This window comes from Salmo trutta, chromosome 5, assembly GCF_901001165.1.
Source record: "Salmo trutta chromosome 5, fSalTru1.1, whole genome shotgun sequence".
NCBI lineage: Eukaryota > Metazoa > Chordata > Actinopteri > Salmoniformes > Salmonidae > Salmo > Salmo trutta.
The window spans coordinates 39,133,399-39,149,146 of NC_042961.1; the positions used below are offsets into that span (position 1 = coordinate 39,133,399).

The 15,748-nt window shown below is 42.8% G+C and overlaps 1 protein-coding gene across 1 annotated transcript in view; it reads right to left on the bottom strand.

Moving 5' to 3' along the window:
* LOC115194125 (ankyrin-2) overlaps positions 1 to 15,436 on the bottom strand; it is a 108,303-nt gene extending 92,867 nt beyond the window's left edge. Inside the window, exons 1-2 of the mRNA XM_029753528.1 lie at positions 15,012 to 15,436; positions 4,274 to 4,375 (exon numbers count right to left, since the gene is read on the bottom strand). Coding sequence (XP_029609388.1) covers positions 4,274 to 4,375; positions 15,012 to 15,161 — 252 coding nt within the window. The 5' untranslated portion in view covers positions 15,162 to 15,436. The remainder of the gene's footprint in view (positions 1 to 4,273; positions 4,376 to 15,011) is intronic.
* Between the last annotated feature and the right edge of the window lie 312 nt (positions 15,437 to 15,748).

Below are 15,748 nucleotides of genomic sequence, written 5' to 3' on the forward strand. Positions count from 1 at the left end.
AAGACCAATTTGCGACCAAGCTTTAACTTCCTGACTGATGTCTTGAGATGTTGCATCAATATATCCACATAATTTTCCATTATCATGATGCCATCTATTTTGTGTGCACCAGTCCCTCTTGCAGCAAAGCACCCCCACAACATGCACCAGTCCCTCCTGCTGACACCTCCCGTGCTTCACGGTTGGGATGGTGTTCTTTGGCTTGCAAGCCTCCTCCTTTTTCCTCCAAACATAACGATTGTCATTATGGCCAAACAGTTCTATTTTTGTTTCATCAGACCAGAGGACATTTCTCCAAAAAGTACGATCTTTGTCCCCATGTGCAGTTGCAAACCGTAGTCTGGCTTTTTTATGGCGGTTTTTGAGCAGTGGCTTCTTCCTTGCTGAGCGGCCTTTCAGGTTATGTCGATATAGGACTCGTTTTACTGTGGGTATAGATACTTGTGTACCTGTTTCCTCCAGCATCTTCACAAGGTCCTTTGCTGTTGTTCTGGGATTGATTTGCACTTTTCGCACCAAGGTACGTTCATCTCTAGGAGACAGAATGCGTCTCCTTCCTGAGTCGTATGACGGCTGCATGGTCCCATGGTGTTTATACTTGCGTGCTATTGCTTGTACAGATGAACGTGGTACCTTCAGGCGTTTGGAAATTGCTCCCAAGGGTGAACCAGACTTGTGGAGGTCTACAATTTATTGGCTGGCTGATTTATTTTGATTTTCCCATGATGGAGACACAGTTTTAAGGTAAGCCTTGAAATACATCCACAGGTACACCTCCAATTGACTCAAATGATGTCAATTAGACTATCAGAAACTTCTAAAGCCACAACATCGTTTTCTGGAATTTTCCAAGCTGTTTAAAGGCACAGTAAACTTAGTGTATGTAAACTTCTGACCCACTGGAATTGTGATACAGTGAATTATAAGTGAAATAATCAAATTATTTGTGTCATGCACAAAGTAGATGTCCTAACCCACCTGCCAAAACTATAGTTTGTTAACAAGAAATTTGTGGAGTGGTTGAAAAATGAGTTTTAATGACTCCAACCTAAGTGTATGTAAACATCCGACTTCAACTGTAGCTGTTATAACGCTGGGATGGTCAATAGCAGTAAATCTATGCAAATGTAATTTCTACAAAGGGATATAGTAGACTTTTTCACATCCCACAGATTTAATTAGGAATAGAGGCAGGATATTGAGAGAGCGAGAGAGCGAGAGAGAGAGAGAGAGAAAGAAGAAGAAGAAGAAAAATGACAGAGGGAAACACCAATGACCTAAACTCACTGATCCATCCCCTTCTGCCAGTGGCCGGTAATTAAAGTGTAGGAGCGAGGAGAGGGACGGAAGCTATACTGTTACACTGGCAATATTAAAGTGCCTATAAGAACATCCAATAGTCAAAGGTATATGAAATACAAATCGTATAGAGAGAAATAGTCCTATAATTCCTATAATAACTACAACCTAAAACTTCTTACCTGGGAATATTGAAGACTCATGTTAAAAGGAACCACCAGCTTTCATATGTTCTCATGTTCTGAGCAAGGAACTTAAACGTTAGCTTTCTTACATGGCACATATTGCACTTTTACTTTCTTCTCCAACACTTTGTTTTTCCATTATTTAAACCAAATTGAACATGTTTCATTATTTATTTGAGGCTAAATTGATTTTATTGATGTATTATATTAAGTTAAAATAAGTGTTCATTCAGTATTGTTGTAATTGTCATTATTACAAATAAATAAATAAAAAAAATTTTTAAATCAGCCGATTAATCGGTATCGGCTTTTTTGGCCCTCCAATAATCGGTATCGGTGTTGAAAAATCATAATCGGTCGACCTCTAATTCATATAGACCCCCAGGAAGAATATGACACCTTTTTCATTTTCTGACAAGCGAGCACATAGATATGGTCATCTTCACGTTTTCGTTAATTCATAGAATGTTTGGGAATTACATATAGTAAGGCATTTGTGAAAATTCTACAGCAATATAGAGTGGGAAAGCGGCCATGCATTTGGACAATTAATAGACACTGCAGTAAATAAAACCTAATAAAAACATCTGTCTTGTCCAGGACCAGAGTCTACGCTGACTGGTGCGGCATAGCCAATCAGAGCTACAGTAGGCCTATATGCAAATAAGCCATTTGCCACATGGGCCTGCCTTCATTCACTTTCAACTGGACTGTGTGTTTACAGGCAGTTGCAACATCGCAACTTTAGATCATTACAACGCATTCGCCAAAAGCCACAAAATACACCTGAATCGATTCCTGCAAATATGTAAATACCACAAGAGTCCTCTTACATTTGGGAACTTCGCAGTCCTACTGATCAAACAACCATGAAAAGGTAGGCTATCCCTCCCTCAGATGCCAACGCACATCAAAAATAACAAGATCAACAACTAATGCTAGCCAGAGCGAGATAAGCTAAAATCTAACGAGTGAACATTAGATAAACACTCTCAAACTCTTTAAGCTAGATGGCTGTCAGAATTGCACTGAAATGATGGGGAATAGTAGCCTGCTCGTCCTTCTGCATCTTGCCTGCCAATGTATGCTTGTCCCAACCCACGTGCTGACTGAATGGGAATTTGCCTGTCTGCCCGCCCATTTGATTGATGCCAAATACATTTCATTGACAGCTAAGAGACTAACTGTGGATAACAGTCATTCAAGTTCAGCATAGCTAGCTAGCAAAGCGATTCACATTTCTTGCTAGCTAACCAAATGACACCTGAATCTCTAGCTGTAGCCAGTGAAAAATCATATGAGTTCTTTAAGATAGCCACATTAGCAGCTAATTAGCATTTCATTTTTGGGGGGTAAATACAGACAAATATATAGATAAAAGTCACCTTATCCTATAGAGATTTACATGGTTATCATGCCAGGGTAAGCCTACAGGAAACACAGCCCTTATTTTAAGTGTTTCTAAAATCCTCTATGGGAAAAATGCATGGCAAAAAAAAAACGATTGGAACCATTTCCTTGTTTGACTGCTAGGGTTATAATGACTCCTACTGTGGTACTCTATTGCAAAATAAACATCAATTCCGTTCTACTTAACTGGGTGTCTCTCATATACACCAATGCAATAGAAGCTGGGTCTGGTCTACTTAGTTCATTGACTTTCATTTTCAATACACTCCTCACCCTGACCTCTTCTCCTCTTGTTTTATCCCTCCTTCCATCTATATACTTAACATTCTGTTTATTTTACCTAAAGGAGACGCATGGTTGATTTACGTGAGGTCAGAGTTATAGATTCAGAGTGATGGATTTAGATGTTATTGATTATTCAATGTTAATATTAGCGGTATTAAAATCCACAGTTTTGGCGTTGATCTTACTAACAGAAACATACAAGAAAACAAGAAAAATCGAAACTTTGATTTAGCCTGTTTTTTTATAAAGGGAAGCACATTGCCATTCCCTGTCCTAGATTTGCTCAGTGAAAGCGATTGTCAGACAAAGCAGTGTTACGTAAAAGTATTGCCTTGCAAAGCGCCTGTTTAATAATGAACCCTGAATGACAGAGGCTCTCTACTCCTAATGTAATCACGCTGACAGCCTCCTTCAAGATGACAATGATTACATTTTAGAGAGAACGGCAAAAACAGCGCTCAAGGAGACTGGGCCAATACCTCTCTTAATCTGAGAACAATGCTAATTGTAGAGAGTAGAGTGTAGTGATTAGGAATACAGACAAATAGTCAAATGTTTTGTGTTTAATCCCTAACAGGCCAACCCACACTGATCACATTACACACATTACGTGGTTACCATTGATCCCAAAGATAGTTATTTATTTCAAGTTATTTTTGCTATAGAGTTGAATCAATGTTATGTTTTGGTAGCACACATACGGTACAGTACAGTAAGCCTCACTCCTCCCAATGGACAGAGATAGAACGGCAACCCTCACACCGTAGACAGATTGACATTAGGACTGATGATCAAAGGAGAGATCCCAAGAACTAAATGAGTTATTGAAGAGAAGGTGTAAGATTGATCGCCTGGGTGACTGAGGAGAGAACTGGCCACCATTTTGGCTCCACAGAGACCCACAGCCACAGAGACCAATGAACAGCACCATCAAGACAAACAAATTAAGTGTCCTGTCTACCGTAACTCAGGTTCTGAGTTATCACAAATGTTTTTCTTTTTTTTCCTGGCGTGTGTGTGTGTGTGTGTGTGTGTGTGTGTGTGTGTGTGTGTGTGTGTGTATGTGTGTGTGTGCATGTCCACTAGTCTCTTACCTGATTACAGGTGCCTATGTCCACTCCCCCCTTCAGGTACTCCAGAACCTTGTCGATGTTCCCCGCCCTTGCCGCTCGTAAGAAGCTGGTGTTGCTGTCCGACTGGAGAAGAACAAACAGAATAAATACGTTAGAACAATGTTAGAACCCATTTAGAACAACGTTGGCACAACTTAACCGCTGTTTTGAACTGCTTTGAAATAGGTCCGTTTTTATTACTTCTGGAATAGATTGAGTTACTGCTTAGCATACAGCACTCTACCACTTGTTTGAGTGGTGAGACACACTTTAATGCCAATTATGCCAACCTGCACAGGCAAAGACAAACACTAATTAGTCCCTACAGAGCCTGGTGGCAGTGTCACTCATTTTCTGCAGTCATCAACACCTGCACTGAATCAGCATTTTCCAATCTGAGTGAAATAGTGTATAATGTTACACACAGGAATACAACTGAGTACATGTCCTCTACTTTTATTCACTGAGGCAGTGAGTCAGCATTTCCCCTCTCGTTCCCAAAACACACCCTGGCACACACATACAGACACAGACCTGCTGAACCACAGCTTCCTCTCTCCTCTGTGAGGAGGAGGTAGAATGTAGTCCCTAAAGTAGTCCTGCTCCTTAACAACCAGCCTGTACTGGTAACGGGGAACCTGATTGAAGTAGCGTTGTGGCTAGCTATCTCCCAGAGACACTCAGTGAGGGAGACAAGGCCAGAGATAGTTCCAGCACGCAGCACAGTCCAAACCCAGACCGAGGATATGCCCACTCCTCTGACCCATTCTGTCACTCATTCACTTACACTGCAGTACAGAGACTCCGGACCCAGAGTTAATACATACTCTGAACTGTAACACAAACTCGAAGCTGTTCATGGTTTAAAACACACTCAAATCTGTAAATGTGGGGAGCACTTTACACTGTATAATGAGAGGGCCGATAAGTAAAGGACAGTGAGAGGAACTCCACTATTATGACTGACTGTATCTGATGTACAGTCAGTCATAGCCTATGTTATACCTGCTGCATACGTGAATGCATACGTATGAAGAATTACCCTGCCCCCAGCTACTGATCAATGCTTACAACGTATCTAAAGGCAGTAATGACAGACACATTGTGATGATTTGTCCTGGTTTAACCTGCAGCAGCAGTTCTGTGTGTGGATGCTGCAGAGAACTGCATTGCATCATTCAGACCGGACACAACAATACGCAGCACAACCAAACAGGAGCTAAACCGTGAGACTGAGCAGCAGGATGGCAAGCTGATCTCTGTTAGCTGAGTGAATACATAGATATATATACAGTACTTGTCAAAAGTTTGGATACACCTACTCACCTACTCAAGGGTTTTTCATTATTTTTACTATTTTCTACATTGTAGAATAAGAGTGACGACTTCAAAACTATGAAATAACACAAATGGAATCTATTATATTTTATATTTGAGATTCTTCAAACAAGCCACGTTTTGCCTTGATGAAAGGTTTGCACACTCTTGGTATTCTCTCAGCCAGCTTCCCCTGGAATGCTTTTCCTATAGTCTTGAAGGAGTTCCCACATATGCTGGGCACTTGTTGGCTGCTTTTCCTTCACTCTACGGTCCAATTCATCCCAAACCATTAATGGGGTTGAGGTCAGGTGATTGTGTAGGCCAGGTCATCTGATGAAGCACTCCATCACTCTCCTTCTTGGTCAAATAGCCCTTACACAGCCTGGAGGTGTATTGGGTCATTGTCCTGTTGAAAAACAAATGATAGTCCCACTAAGCACAAACCAGATGGGATGGCGTATCGCTCCAGAATGCTGTGGTAGCCATGCTGGTCAAGTGTGCCTTGAATTATAATTAAATCACTGACAGTGTCACCAGCAAAGCACCCCTTCACCATCACACCTCTTCCTCCATACTTCATGGTGAGAACCACACATGCGGAGATCATCCGTTCACCTACTCTGTGTCTCACAAAAACAAGGCGGTTGGAACCAAAAATCTCAAATTTGGACTCATCAGACCAAAGGACAGATTTCCACCAGACTAATGTCCATTGCTTGTGTTTCTTGGCCCAAGCAAGTCTCTTCTTCTTATTGGTGTCCTTTAGTAGTGGTTTCTTTGCAGCAATTTGACCATGAAGGCCTGATTCATGCAGTCTCATCTGAACAGTTGATGTTGAGATGTGTCTGTTACTTGAACTCTGTGAAGCATTTATTTGGGCTGCAATTTCTGAGGCTGGTAACTCTAATGAACTTATCCTCTGCAGCAGAGGTAACTCTGGGTCTTCCTTTCATGTGGCGGTCCTCATGAGAGACAGTTTCATCATAACGCTTGATGGTTTTTGCGACTGCACTTTAAATTTTCCGTATTGACTGACCTTCATGTCCTAAAGTAATGATGGACTGTCGTTTCTCTTTGCTTATTTGAGCTGCACTTAATATGGACTTTGTCTTTTACCAAATAGGCCTATCTTCTGTATACCACCCTACCTTGTCACAACACAACTGATTGGCTCAAACGCATTAAGAAGGAAATCAATTCCACAAATTAACTTCTAACAAGGCACACCTGTTAATTGAAATGGATTCCAGGTGACTACCTCATGAAGCTGGTTGACAGAATGCCAAGAGTGTGCAAAGCTGTCATCAAGCCAAAGGGTGGCTACTTTGAAGAATTTGAAATATAAAATATATTTTGATTTGTTAAACACTGTCTTGGTTACTACATGATTCCATATGTGTTATTTCATAGTTTTGATGTCTTCACTATTATTCTACAATGTAGAAAATAGTAAAAAAATGAGTGAAAAACCCTGGAAGGAGTAGATGTGTCCAAACGTTTGACTGGTACTGTATATAGTGATACAAGCCGACTTCACTGTCTGTAAGTGTGTCTCACACCTCAAATGAGACTAATACCTTATCCCAGACTGAGGGGGGGCTCCTGGGGTCTCCTGGAGACAGCTCAGATGATTTCTCTAGGGAGGGATATCTCTGCTCTATATATCTGACAGACGGAGAAGTCCAGAGGAACAGCTTGTGGGTTGTCCAGCCAGCCCACAGGGGTAGGATGATATTGTTACACCAACCAAATCTCCTTTAATATCAATCCTCTGCACCTTGCATGTTAAAAAGCAGCATTACAGCTCACCTAAGTGAACCACTTCAACATGTAAGAAGTTAATGAATAACAGCCATTTTGTTTTTATGAATCATATTACCATTTTTTGCTGAATCACTGTCTCTCTGTACAAACCACATATGGATATCAGAGAAGGGAAGAGTGGTCATCTCAAAGCCGCAATAGGTCACCGTGCACGTGTATACTGACTGAAAGACAGTGTCGGAATTGTACTCAGCTACATTATACAATGGTATCATTAGGCCTACAGAACAGAGGAGTAGAAAAGCCAGATAATATCCCCAGTCAGATTCCTAGCTGCCGAGTCACATTATGCAAGGCAGAGAGGGTGGAGAGATGAGAATGAATTAAGAAAAGAGAGGGTGTTTCATGGCTTTGTGGGTGAATGAACACTCCTACGTGGAGTCGTGATATTAAGGAGAGGTAGAGAGAGAGAGAGAGAGAGAGAGAGAGAGAGAGAGAGAGAGAGAGAGAGAGAGAGAGAGAGAGAGAGAGAGAGAGAGAGAGAGAGAAAGGAAAAACAGAGTGGGAAGGAGGTAACTTACTCAATCAGATATGAAGGTCTTTGGTATTGTGTTCATTCATAAGCCATTCTTTACGGAAACAAAATGAACAAATCTTACTGTGTGTTACCCTTGATTAATAAATCAAGCGCAGCAGGTTCATACAGGAAACACGAGTGTCGCATCAGCTGATATTGCCTCCAATTAGATTCATCACACTACCTTAATATGGAGGTATATTAGTCGACCAGGTTGCACACACATTCTCTGATGGTCCTTGCTATCCGGAATCCTTGAGACGTCCAACTCTGACGTCACCCCATTGAAGTTGACATTTAAAATGGTTAAGGTATGGGTTAAGTTGAGGGTTAGGGTAGGGGCATCCCAAGGATCCCGGATAGCACTAACCATTCTCTGATGGCTGGCGTGCGTAAGGTACAGTATGTGCTGATGTTCTTGGTGACATGCTATGCTGTAACATGCATTACTCGCTCCGCATGTCTCTTTCCTGCTTTCCCACCACCCACCACCGCCTCCACCTGTTTGGGCTCTGCTTTGTTTCAGTCAGGGGGATTGGTATAGCATTCCTTGTTCTCTGTCTGCAATTATTATATCTTACATGATGTATGCTCTGACAGTGAGGAGCAAATCCTTCGACCTTAAAGGGCAATTCCATCCCTTTTCAAACTCATTTCATTATCTCCAGCACACCAGTGTCTATGTGATAATGGCACATTTCTACGTTATGTAGAAGAAAAAAATATAAAGTTAAAAAGTTCTACCCGATGACCTCATCAAAAGTAAAAAAAAATTAAAAACAGTGATTTTCAAACACTACCCTCCCTCTGGCTAGAAAGTTGTTGCAGGGTTTGAGAAAAAAAATCCTACCTCATGTCACAGAGAAGCATTTTTTATGACCTTTCTTGTAATCTTTTTAACCACAGATCATAGAAATGTGCTGTTTTTACAGACAGTATGTAGATACTAGTTTGGGTGCTAGAAATAATGAATAGGAGGTTGAAAAGTGGCGGAATTGCACTTTTAAACATGATCTAATGTCGTCTAGCCAGTAGGCCTATGCTTTAGTCTAGATGTCTACAGTACCATTTGTACTATTTTCTACATTGTAGAATAATAGTGAAGACATCAAAACTATGAAATAACACATATGGAGTCATGTAGTAACCAAAAAAAGTGTTAAACAAATCAAAATATATTTTATATTTGAGATTCTTCAAAGTAGCCAACCTTTGCCTTGATGACAGCTTTGCACACTCTTGGCATTCTCTCAACCAGCTTCACCTGGAATGCTTTTCCTACAGTCTTGAAGGAGTGCTGAGCACTTGTTGGCTGCTTTTCCTTCACTCTGCGGTCCAACTCATCCTAAACCATCTCAATTGGGTTGAGGTCGGGTGATTGTGGAGGCCAGGTCATCTGATGCAGCACTCCATGACTCTCCTTGGTCAAAAAGCCCTTACACAGGTATGTTTTTGGTAATTGTCCTGTTGAAAAACATATGATAGTCCCACTAAGCGCAAACCAGATGGGATGGTGTATCGCTGCAAAATGCTGTGGTAGCCATGCTGGTTAAGTATGCCTTGAATTTTAAATAAAGCACCCCCACACCATCACACCCCTTCCTCCATGATTCACAGTGGGAACCACACATGTGGAGATCATCCGTTCACCTATTCTGCGTCTGACAAAGACAAGGCGGTTGGAACCAAAACTCGCACATTTGGACTCATCAGACCAAAGGACTGATTTACACTATTCTAATTGCTTGTGTTTCTCGGCCCAAGCAAGTCTCTTCTTATTGGTGTCCTTTAGTAGTGGTTTCTTTGCAGCAATTCAACCATGAAGACCTGATTCACACAGTCTCCTCTGAACAGTTGATGTTGAGATGTGTCTGTTACTTAAAATCAGTGAAGCATATATTTGGGCTACAATTTCTGAGGCTAGTAACTCTAATGAACTTATCCTCTGCAGCAGAGGTAACTCTGGGTCTTCCTTTCCTGTGGCGGTCCTCATCAGAGAGGAGTAGTTGTATACTGTATATCACTGGGAATTTCAACCGAACCCGTGAAGCGTGACATCAGATTACAGACCATGTCATTTCAGCTTCAAAAGCCTCCCTAAACTGAGATTGCATAAAACAATAATTTACACATAGTAGAATGTGTGTGGAGAATTTACAGTATAAATAAAGTAAATATTATATCCCAAGACGACCGTCCAACGACCAATGCTGTTGGAAATATCCTCGGCCCTCCCAGTTACCATGGAGACAAGCGGCCCTGCCTTTCTTGGTAACCATGACAACTGTTTTTTTTTCTTTTCTCTCTCTATTTCTTTCTCTGGGGTGCGGTGTAACCTAAGAGTTCACACATAGCTCATTTAACTGCTTTATTTTACCATAAGAGCCATTTTTCAGGCTTGTAATGTGGCAAACTCACTCAACATTACACCAGTGCTGATAGGGGAAGTACAGGCTTGTAACAAGCTCAGCAACCTCATGTGTGATACAGACGTACCTAGGCACTAACCTAACCTGGTCCCCTCTACCAAAGATAGAACATCTCAGCCGTGTGTGTGTGTGTCACCGCACTGCCCTAAGCCACAACCACTACAGCATAGCGTGATTGAGTCGTCGCCCTTAAAAAACCCTCCTAACACGCATCACGTGCTCCACAGGCTCTTACAGGAACTTTATCATTCTCACACATGCACGGAAACACAGACACCACACACACACACACACATACACAAACACACACCCGCACACACACACTGTGACACACGCTTATTCACAGATAAGGCAACTGTACCCTTGTCTTTTACTGGTGTCCAAAATCCCACACTCCAACGGAACAACACCTTCTATTCTTGGACATCATGACAGCCTATCATATCAACAACAGTGTTTACTGGGTATCTGTTGTACACAGCAACCATGTCACACCACTGGTGCCTAGTACTCAGAGACTGGCGTCAATGTTAACATTTCATTCATTAACGCCAAGTTCGCCAACTGTGTGTGTGTGTGTGTTCCGTGTGTGTGCCTTGTGTGCGTTCGTGTGGGCATGCATGTGTGTGTGTATTTTACATTAAACCCTCATTTGGGCTGTCTGGCATGCATAGCCAATATATGCGCAGACATACTGTAATTACAGTATGTGATGATTACTATGTCATCACATTCAACTGGACTGCAGTATCCATGGAACCTTGATCGTTACCACCACATACAGTGAGTTCAGCTTTTGATACCCTATGATTATCGGAAACCATCGGACTTCATCACACATGAGGCTTCGAAATGGAATTCTATCAAACCTCATTTGACTCAATGAAAAACAAGGAAAAATTCAGATTGTAGATTATGATAACATGAACTCACCACATATTCAAAGGCTTCAAGATCAAGGTGACATAATGGAAGCATGCGGTTTGATGTATTGGCTAGGATCTCCTGTCTTCTGTAATTAGTTGTTTCTGCATGCTGTGGGATGTTACCTTCTCCGTGATTGGTTCATCCTGGGAGTCCCCCTCATTAGCAATCAGTGTCATCAACATCAGCTGGGCCAAACATTTTTGGGCCATTGCCAAAACAGGATGTAGCTGGCCGCCAGAGCCTCTCGGCCAGCCATGGCTCTCCCTGAGGACTCATTCGCATATTGTAAATCAGCACTAGGCCCAGCTTCGTTAGGGACACTAAATTTAGACTTACTCTAAATTCACCAGTAGAGGCTAATGCTTTCACTGAGGCTTGACAGATTGAGGCAAGATAGTGTGTGTTGCTGACCGAGAAAACCATGAAAAATATTGTAGGGGAGGGTAAACAACATACAATATTTTATTAAAAGCACAAGGATGCTGTATTGTAGCTTGCAGGGCTAACAAAGCCTTGCTATACGCCACTGAAGGATAACCTATAAACCACATTTCTGATTTAGAATGTCATATTGCTAGCTATTTCAAGGACAAAACACTTTGTACAGATGGTGTGAAGAGCAGAAAAAAAACATCAGAATGTGTACTAAAGATTCCACAGTCCACTTAGTGACAAAGAGCGTGAGAGCTAACTGTCAGGGGTGAAAGGTCAGGGGTCAAGTTGAAGGCATAGGTCATGTCCCCCTGCGCAGACGTTGCATGCATCAACCAATGGGAGCGTGCCATGTCATCAACTGTGCCGTCGGGCACCAGATTGCTATAACATATGATGTGGTTAGTTGATACATAAAATACCTATCCAGGCATTGTAAGATCTGGCATGCGCTAGCAACACCACCCTGCTCTTAGCTAACACCACCCACTGTTAAAAATAGTCCAAGTTCTCAAAAACAGTAGGCGTAGTCAGAGAGAGCAGACCTTTGCTGTCAGCGTGGTTAACTATAACAGGAACACTCTGAATGAGTACAAACACACACTCACACATGCCAAACACAGACATACTAGACACACATCACTGTCTTTCTGGGCGTTTGAAAGGAATTTGCATTCCGATGCAGCATTAAAAATGTCCGCTAATGAAAATGGCACCAGGGGATGATACCGGGGCCCTCTGGAGATTATGGCCCCTGATAAAACATAAACAACGTGCATACTATACACAAACTTGCACAAACACGCCAGGCTACACTCTTACTAGGGTTGTGCCGAGTAGTCGGCCAAATCAAGTATCGTAGCGGATATGGGCAATTTTCTGGATACAATTATGATCCAAGCATCTTTCTCATGTCAGTCAGGTCACAGAGTTTCTAAACCATACGGTACTGCCGTTGAGTCAGTCATGTGAGCGGTCTAAGTACCTCAACTGGCTAGTTTGCCTGTCTGTAAAAAGAAAGGGTGGGCTGTATGTTGCTTTGATTGGATAGAGTGAAGCTTTATTTGTCCATCCACTCATAATTTCACCCGATCACTTTTCCTCGCATGTTTTCAGTCTGATCATTTAGATCGCTACTGCCTGCTACGATGATAAATCACATGTCGAGGACGTTTGCTATCAAGCTATCAATGTGCATTATATCTAACAAGTGTGGCAGGGGTAGGGAAAATATGAAATGCTAATGTGCATTCTAAGTGAGTGACAGCAAACTGCCCACTGCAAGTTGAGGACACACAGACACAGACACTATGCATTTGGGGCAGGTAGCATTCTCCTGGCACCCGCCAAACCCAGATTTCTCCGTCAGACTGCCAGATGGTGAAGTGCGATTCATCACTCCAGAAAACGCATTTCCACTGATCCAGACTCCAATGGTGGCGAGCTTTACACCACTCCAGCTGACGCTTGGCATTGAGCATGGTGATCGTATTTTATGAAGCTCCCGACGAACAGTTCTTGTGCTGACGTTAATACCAGAGGCAGTTTGGAACTCAGGAGTGAGTGTTGCAACTGAGGACAGACAATTGTTACGCGCTACGTGCTTCAGCACCAAGCGGTCCCGTTCCGTGAGCTTGTGTGGCCCACCACTTCACGGCTGAGCCGTTGTTGCTCCTAGACGTTTCCACTTCACAATAACAGCACTTACAGCTGACCGGGGCAGCTCTAGCAGGGCATAAATTTGACAAACTGAAATGTTGGAAAGGTGGCATCCTATGATGGTGCCACGTTGAAAGTCCCTGAGCTCTTCAGTAAGGCCATTTTACTGCCAATGTTTGTCTATGGAGATCGCATGGCTGTGTACTCGATTTTATACACCTGTCGGCAACGGGTGTGGCTGAAATAGATGAATCCGCTAATTTGAAGGGGTGTCCACATACTTTTGTATATATAGTTTATTTTGCCAACATCTATTTAGGCATATTAAAACACTTCTGTTTATTCCAATTACAGAGTATCATCCGATCTACGATTACTAAATACGAGTATGGCCATGTCGGCACACCCCTAACTCTTACAGTACTCCTCTAAGTCACACCATGTCCTTTATCTCAGCAGGCATGGTATGAGTGTGGAGTGTAAGTTGAGTGTGATGTGAGGTGATAGGAGGAGACACACCAGGGGAATTATGAATGTACTGGTCATTGGTCTAGAAATGAGTGGGATATTGAACTCAACTGCAGCTAGCGCAGAGCAGTACATTACACTGTACTGTAGGGATGGATGGAAATCAATAACAATTACGGAAACACTAGGTCTCACAATAAAATGCCGGGCTCACAAACAAGTAAATTGTACATTAAAAGAACTGCCTTTAGCAGTTTCGCTTACCTTTAGCACAAATAGCGCTCTCTCTCTCCCACCCTCTCACAATCCTCCTTTTAAATCATTAATTACATACTGGACACAAATGGATTCTCACATTCTCCAAAGCAATTTATTTAGCCTGCTTTCATGCGCCTTTCACATATTATAATTGTTTTGAAGAAAATAGTGCTGAGTCAGAAAACATGGCGGGGGGGTCAATATCCCCCTTTCAGAATTATGTTTTTTCTCTCTTATAGCTTCATCCTCTCTTACCCAGGTATAGCTGTTCAGGGCTCTCTCTATTCTCTATCTCTCTCGCTCTCCCTTTCCAGGCAATGATTCTCTGCTGGTAGAAGAGTCACTATGAGTCGCTAAGAGTCGCTAGGTCATCTGAGTCACAACGTCCTCACAGGCAGCTCTGTTTAATTACAGATCGGTCCGGTACCGCTCTCTCACACCTGTGTCTGCTTCATATGACCCACTCTGTATGACACAGCTTCCTAGACTTATCTGGCCTGGCACTGGCTTTATTTTTGTATCCCATCCCTTGGTTGACCTCTTTGATGTGGCAAAGCCTTTGAGCATAGCAGGATTGGTCCGATTTTTCTTTCCCTGGGGGAAGGTGATTTGAAGTAACTGTTTCCTCTTTGGTGAGTACTTTCAATATGCTGTAAACACTGTAAACAACTACACCACACTATTCCCCGCCTCAGTATAATGGAGGGGAGAATATTACTATAAAAAACACAACAAGGTTAGTCAAGGGGTTTACCCGAGGGGGAAAAAAGATACACGAGCTATTTTGGACTGGAGACCCAAGGCAGGAGTGGCATGGAATATCACACCTTAAATTCTTCTAACACACCTCAGAAATGTTATGCCTAAATTATGCCCCAAGTCTTACCGGTATTTGGGGTTCTGGCTCAGGCTCAGGATGTTGTTCAAAGCAGTAGTAGTCTGACTCTGGTAGATCATGGTCCATCTTGGGTTGACTCCCATTGGCTTTCAAACCCTTCTCAGCCTCACACACCTTACACATTGCTGCGTTGCCCATGGCAACCACTAGTCACAATCCCAGTGTCTGCGAAGCCAGGCGTCATCAAATGTAAACAAACCAACAAAAGCTGGTAAAGTTGCTCTAGTAATTCCACCAAAAAAATACAGGCCTGTATCTTTTTTTCCCCCATCCACCCCTCCTCCACACCTAAAGCGCTAACGGCTGGAGGCTACCATCCACAGGTGGGCTAAGATGCTACCTTTTGCCCAGCAAACCCACTCTGCCTGTCAGCCTCGCCAGCTTTCCTTGTCCCCCTCTAGGAGCACCATCTACTACTGCCTCTAAGCGCTAACACTGGCCCATTGCTAATTCCAGCTATATTTACACCCACCAGCCTAGATATGCATGGGAACGAGGGTGGTCCAACCGACCGGCGGGAGGGTGGTGTGCCAAAACAGATGAGGGGGTGGGGGAGGTACAGTAGCCCCCTGGTTGCTCTGGAATGCCCTCTCATGGAGGTCAGAGGCAGGGTTAGCCCTGGCGATGAGGGCTGTTATCACGCTGAGGGTGACCATGACTTAGTGCGTGGTGCTGACTTAACCTGATGTCATGAAGGGGGGTGGGGAAAGGTTATAACTCTCAAC